This window comes from Echinops telfairi, unplaced genomic scaffold (genome assembly GCF_000313985.2).
Source record: "Echinops telfairi isolate 266 unplaced genomic scaffold, ASM31398v2 ScPeMD7_655;HRSCAF=1070, whole genome shotgun sequence".
NCBI lineage: Eukaryota > Metazoa > Chordata > Mammalia > Afrosoricida > Tenrecidae > Echinops > Echinops telfairi.
The window spans coordinates 10,640,332-10,646,917 of record NW_022104553.1 but is presented as its reverse complement, the minus strand read 5'-3'; the positions used below and the strand labels follow the sequence as shown (position 1 = coordinate 10,646,917).

The 6,586-nt window shown below is 63.0% G+C and overlaps 1 protein-coding gene across 1 annotated transcript in view; it reads left to right on the top strand.

The window, feature by feature from the left end:
• The window catches only part of TNXB (tenascin XB), a 63,809-nt gene that overhangs the window by 10,830 nt on the left and 46,393 nt on the right, over positions 1-6,586 (top strand). The window contains exons 7-11 of the mRNA XM_045292264.1: positions 1,356-1,724; positions 2,665-2,955; positions 3,964-4,254; positions 4,577-4,882; positions 6,270-6,538. Coding sequence (XP_045148199.1) covers positions 1,356-1,724; positions 2,665-2,955; positions 3,964-4,254; positions 4,577-4,882; positions 6,270-6,538 — 1,526 coding nt within the window. The remainder of the gene's footprint in view (positions 1-1,355; positions 1,725-2,664; positions 2,956-3,963; positions 4,255-4,576; positions 4,883-6,269; positions 6,539-6,586) is intronic.

The following is a 6,586-nucleotide window of genomic DNA, read 5'->3' as shown; positions in this document are numbered from 1 at the left end:
GGTGCTGGGCAGCTCGGCCGACGGCTCGCTGCTCGTGTCCCTCGACGGTCTCCGCGGCCAGTTCGAGCGCGTGGTGCTGCGCTGGCGGCCCCAGGCCCCTGCCCAGGGCCCCGGCGGGGAGCTGGCCGTGCCGGGCAGCGTGCGCACGGTCAGCCTCCCTGACCTCCGGCCAGGCACCACCTACCACGTGGAGGTCCACGGGGTGCGGGCGGGGCAGACCTCCAAGTCCTACGCCTTCATCACCACCACAGGTAGCGTGTGATGGGGGCCCGGGACCACCCACTCCCTGCCCGGCCCCGCCTGCCGTCGAGTCCACAGCCTTGAGGCCCTCGCACTACCTCGCTGCTCAGACTGGCACCCCACGACACCCCACCCCCGTCCGACCTCAGCTTGCCCCTGGCCCAGGCTCCAGGGGACCTGGCAACAGCGCTCTCTCCCCTGCCTTCTGAGAAGCGCCCCCTCCCAACCCCCACTGTCCTAGCAGCTGCCCAAGAGACCCACTGGTACTCACTGGTGCTCCCAGAGCACTTCTGCCTGGGGCTGGAGGAGGGGGGAGTACTGTCATGACTCCCTGAAGCAGCTGGGGTGGGGTGGGGTGCCAAACCAGTGGTTCCCCACTTGCCTCACTGTGGTGAGAGCGGCCTTCAGCCGTGGTCAGTGATTACCATTTCCCACAATTTGGCCTTGACCGCAAAGGGATGCAGTGAGAACTGCTTGGGTGGCCTGGAAACCAGGCAGTGTGTGTCTGTGGGGTGATGAAACCACTCCTCCTCTACTTCCTTCACAGGGTCTCTCCCACAGGAATGGTCTCTGGCCGTGCTGGGGGGCTGGGCCAGCTGCTCTGGCTGCGTGGAAGGGAGGGTTGTGGGCCTCTTCTTCTCCTATAGGGCCCAGATGTCACCTGAGCTGGACTTCACCCCCCCCCCACACACACACACACACTCTCACCTCACTGCCCACTCTTCTCTTGCTTCTGCCCTGCCATCCACCCTAACACCACGGTCTCCTCCTTCCTTCCAGGCTTCTCACCGCAGCACTAATGGATACCAGGACTGCACGCAGTGGGAGGGGGAGGGTGTGTGGGGAGTGTGTGGGGAGGGTCCTGGAGGTCTCTGGGGTCACAGGAGCCTGTGGGGAGGGAGAGAAGGCCTTCATCACACGCCCTAAGCACAGGCCTGTCTGCTCAGGACTGTAGTGGGTGGGCTGTCTAGGCGAGCCATACACCTTGGGGAGGATGAGGTGACCAGGTGGTGGGCCCCTGAGGGTCTGTCTCCAGGGCAGAGCCTGGAGGCTGAGAATTCCTTGCTGGTGCTCATACTCCACTTTCCTGTTTTTCTCGCCCTGCCCCTTCCCAGGGTCCGCCCCTTCAGACCTCTTGGGGCCCACCGATGAGCCTCCTCCCTCTGGCCCCTCCACGACCGAAGGGGCCCGGGCCCCCATTCTGCAGCAGCGTCCCCAGGAACTGGCAGAGTTGAGGGTGCTGGGCCGAGATGAGACAGGGCGCCTCCGTGTGGCCTGGACTGCCCAACCTGACACCTTTGACCACTTCCAGCTGCGCCTGCTGGTGCCCCAGGGATTGGGGGATCATGAGGAGCTGCTGCCGGGGGACACTCGCCAGGCCCTGGTGCCCCCACCCCCTCCTGGAGCCCCCTACGAGCTGTTGCTTTATGGGATCTACCCCGGAGGCCAGGCCTCTACCCCCCTCACCTACCAAGGCATTCTGGGTATGTCCTGAACTCTGCTCAGACTAGGGCACCCTGAGGTTGGCGAGGGCCTGGGGCTGGCTGGGAGTGGAGGGGTTGAAGCTTTCAAGGAGAGGGGCAGGGGGGCTGAAGCTCAGCGCATGGGGAGGGGAGTGCCCTAGGAGAGAGGCAGGGAGGGTAAATGTCAGAGCATGGGGCAGCGATTCAAGGAGAGACCCAGGGGCTGTCTTGGCCCTGTGTCCTGCCCCCCACTTTGGGGTCTCCTCCACTCTGCCCTACTTGTCCCAGTAGATCTGTCGGTGTCGGGGTGGGACTGGGAAGGCTCAGGCCCTCAGGACAGTGACCCTCAGCCCTTGTCTTCCCCCCCCCCCAGGCCCTGCCACCCACAGTGGACAGGCTAGGACAGTGGTCTGTTCCCTGAGTCCAGGAGCCAGGCCCTCAGTGGATAGTCCCATGGTCCCATCAGCCAGTCTCTAGGGGACAGGGGTCTCTGAGGGTAGGGGCTCCAAAGGTGTCAGGATTTCAGAGATAGAGGAGGTTTGGGGTGGGGGTGGTCACTGAAGGATAGAGCTTGAGGTGCCTGGCCCTTGTGGGGTTCAGGGCAGCAGGGGGAGAGAAGCCCGGGATGGCTGTAGGCCTTCAGAGTGCTCTGCAGGAGAGGCACCAGAATCTTGAAACGGAGGCAGCCACAGGGAGCTGAAGTGTGTGTGTGTGTGTGTGTGTGTGTGTGTGTGTGTGTGTGTGTGTGTTAGGAAGACCTTTCTGAAGGGTGGGGCCGCTGTTGGAAGGGAAGGACCAAAGCACCCCCATAGGAAAAAAGCTTGGGGATGGTGTGGAGGGGGGAGATGCCCACTTCACTCCATCCAGAGGGCCAGGGTGGGGGGGTGCAGGCTGCCCGGGAGGGAGCTGTCCAGGGTGGAGCTGGAAGCCACGCCTTCTGTGTCTGCTCCTCACCCCGCAGACAGGGACGGAGAGCAGCCTGCTCCGCCGGGGGTCCCAAGACTGGGTGCGCTGACGGTGACAGACGTGACCCCACACTCTCTGCTCCTGCACTGGACGGTCCCTGAGGGTGAATTCGAGTCCTTTGTGATCCAGTATAAGGACAAGGACAAGCCGCGAGTGGTGCCCGTGGAGGGGCCGCAGCGCACCTTCCCCATCACCTCCCTGGAGCCCGGCCGCAAGTACAAATTTGTCCTGTATGGTCTCGTCGGCAAGAAGCGGCACGGCCCACTCATCACCGAGGCCAAGACCGGTGAGTGGCCCTGCCCTCCGCACTGCCCCAAAGGAGGCCTTGCCAGTGCTCTGGGAACCTGCTTGGGGAACCCCCAGAAGGCTTCCTGGGGGAGGTGGTGCTTGAGCTGACTCTCGAAGGGAAAAGAGTGGTGGAGCAGTCAGAGAGGCTGAGGAGGGCAGTGGACAGAGGGTGCCATGAGGGGCCAGGTGGACGATAGCAGGGTCTACGGCTGCCGCACAGGCCCTCTCGGCGTTAAGGGGGTTGCATGCCAACTAAGGGGCCCTGGCCGGTCTCAGTGAGGGCCTTCAGGGAACGGCAGAAGAAAGACTGTAGGGCAGGCTGGGGGTGGCCTGGGGAGGGGCAGAGCCAAGGGGAGTGGTGTCCTGGATGCCAAGACAGAGGGTGCAGTCAGACATGTCAGATTCCATCAGGGTGATTCAGGGGCTCCAGAGTGTCCAGAGGACTTGGCCTTGGCCAGGTCACTATGGGCCAGTCTCCATGGGAGGAGGACATGGTTACACGCGGAGTACGCATCTCTCTGGAATCCAGGCTGAGGACAGAGAGCAAAGAGGCCCGGACTTGGGGCTGGTACAGAGGGAGATCTTGGAGGGCTGGCCATGATGGTGGGCACCATGCACAGACGTACCATGAGGGGAGGAGGAGGAGGAGGAGGAAGGCCCATGTGTGGAAGAGTACCAAGGAGCATGCTCCTGATTCTTATAGGAGAAACCAGCTAGTAGTTGGACGGGAAGGTTTCCGGGGCTGGGGAGGTGTGGGAAGACCAGCCTGGCCTCCCTCCCTCCCCGGGCCGTGCATAGTTAGGGCTGCCCTGGTCCATACAGTGTTCGTGGCCTATTTGGAGAAGGCGTCTCTTGTCAGTGAACAGTGACCGCAGTGCAGCACTTACGGGACCACACCCCTTTGTGCAGTGAACATTCTGTATACCTCACGCAGCATTCCTGAAGGGCAGGTGTGCTCTCCCTCCGATGACCTGTGCCTCTCCCTTCTCTTTACCTCTCCTCCTAGTGCCCTGGGGTGACCCCAGCCCAGGGTCCCCACCCCGACTGGGAGAGCTGTGGGTGACAGACCCCACTCCAGATTCGCTGCGCCTCTCCTGGACTGTCCCCAAAGGCCAATTCGACTCCTTCGTGGTCCAGTACAGGGACAGGGACGGCCGACCACGGGTGGTACCTGTGGAAGGGCCTGACCGCTCAATGGTGGTCTCCGCGCTGGCCCCTGACCACAAGTACAGATTCACTCTGTTTGGAGTCGCCAACAAGAAGCGCCATGGTCCCCTCGTGGCTGACGGCACCACGGGTGAGTGGCAGCGGTCCGGGCCCCGTGTGTCCCCCTCCTGGCCCTCAGCCAGGAACCAGCAGGGCCTCCCAGGGAGACTGCTGACTCTGGTGTCCTGACCCGACTCCTGCCGAGTGGCTGCCAGCCTCCACGCCTGCTGGGCCCTTCCACCCCATCCAGCCGCTCCCCAGACCCAGAAGGCAGTCACACCCTAGCCGGGCCAGAATGTCCAGGAGCATAGCATTCACAGCAGGCAGATGGGCCCAAGGTGTGCGTGCCGTGGAGTCCGAAGCCCACGCTGCCATCCAGGCCAGTTCAGCCCCGCTGGACCCTCTTTTTACAGCCCCAGAAAGGAGAGAGGAGCACCCCCGCCCAGAGCCCCCCAAACAGCCCCTCCTGGGAGAGCTGACGGTGACTGGCGTGACCCCGGACTCTCTGCGGCTGTCCTGGACGGTGGCGCAGGGTCCCTTCGACTCCTTTGTGGTCCAGTACAAGGACGCACAGGGGCAGCCCCAGACGGTACCCGTCGGGGGGGACGAGAATGAGGTCACCGTCTCTGGCCTGCGGTCCGAGCAGAAGTATAAGATAAACCTGTACGGGCTGCGAGGCAGACAGCGTGTGGGACCTGTGTCTGCGGTGGCCACAACAGGTGAGTGAGGGCCGCTGGGGCCTCCTTTGCTGGTCCGCAGGCTGTCTGGCTCACCTGGGCCACCTGGGCCCACCTCCAGTCAGCTCCAGGATTTTAATTCCCTTCCCTCAGCCTGCTCCGACTCTCAGTGAGTCCTCCCTCCACAGCAGGTGTCCCGTCCGCCACACAGGCGTCCTCAGGACTCAACAGCTGTCTTCTCTCCCCATGGCTCCTTCCCCCTGTGGGCAGTCCTGACCTTACACCTTGTCTCCATCGCTGCTCTGCTCACCCGAGAGACCTGTTCCCTCCACCTCCCTCCGGGCTGACCAGGCTCCTCCTCTGCCCTACTGCCTGCCTCCCAGCCGGCTTGGAGCTGGCCAAAGGGCCTGCCAGCCCCTGACTGGCCACTCACTTCCAGCCGAGTCCCCTGGCCCCTGCCTCCACGCCCCCACCTCTCCCTGTCTCCAGCTCCTTCACTGTGCTGTGTCTGTGGCCCACGGGGTCAGTGCTTTCTGGTGTCGTGGGCAGTGCTGTGGTTGAGCGCTGTCTGGAGCTAGCAGCCTGGAGTTTAACCCCAGGTGTGCACCTGGGCGGCTACAGGACCTCGTGCAGGTTCTCTCGCACGCGGAGCCTCCGCGCTCTCGCCTGTCCAATGGGGATAATGGTGATCAGTCTGACAGAGTCACTCAGAGTAAAATGGGTTCATTGGTGAACAGCGTCAGGCCGAGAGAAACTGCTCTCTGAGTGTGAACCGCTCCAGGGCCCTGACCAACCTCTTCCCAGTGCCCTCCCCGCCCTCCCTAGCCCCCCTCCTCTACGGAGTCAGGGGGAGGCTCTCTCCCTTACACCATAGTTTCCCCAGCTCCCCAAGAGTAAAGACCTCGCTGCAGGGGCTGGGGGAGGGTCCCATGAGGGAGAGCAAGACCCAGCCCCCACCTCCCCCTAAATCCTCCTGGAAGCCCTGTTCTTTGCCCTTCATTCCTTAGGGCTAACACTTGATCCACAGGAGAAGGCCTTAGCGGGAAAACATTCCGCTCTCTTGGCCTGGTAGGCTGGGTAGGGGGTAGCGGCTGAAAGGGAAAGGGAGGCCCGTAAGGTGGGGAAATCAGCTCCGCCCACCTCGTACCTTTCACCCCTAGTGACTGTGAGCACCCCAAGTTAGACCCAAACACACTGCCATCGAGACAGTCCTAACACCTAGCAACCCTCTAAGACAGGAGCATTGCCCGGTACGGTTTCAGAGATTTAAAGTCTGCGCCGGAGCAGGCAGCCTCGTTTTCCTCCTGAGTAGTGATGGGTGGGTTTGAACCGTGGGCCCCAGCACTTGATCCAGTGCCTCATTGGTGCTCCTTGCCCGGGAACACAACGTAGACGATTTCTTCACATGTTTTTTCTCTTCCCATCTCAGCTCCCTTGTCAGATGCAGTTGAAGAGACTCCCACCCCTTCAGAGATCGAGGAGACCCCCGCCCCCACGGAGCCCACCACGGAGGCCCCGGAGACCCCTGACGAGGAGCCTCTCCTGGGGGAGCTGACGGTGACAGGCTCGACCCCGGACTCCCTGAGTCTGTCCTGGACGGTGCCCCAGGGCCACTTTGACACCTTCACCGTGCAGTACAAGGACAGGGACGGGCAGCCCCAGGCGGTGCGAGTCGGGGGCGAGGAGCGAGAGGTGACCGTGCAGGGCCTGGAGCCGGGGCGCAAGTACAAGATGCACCTGTACGGG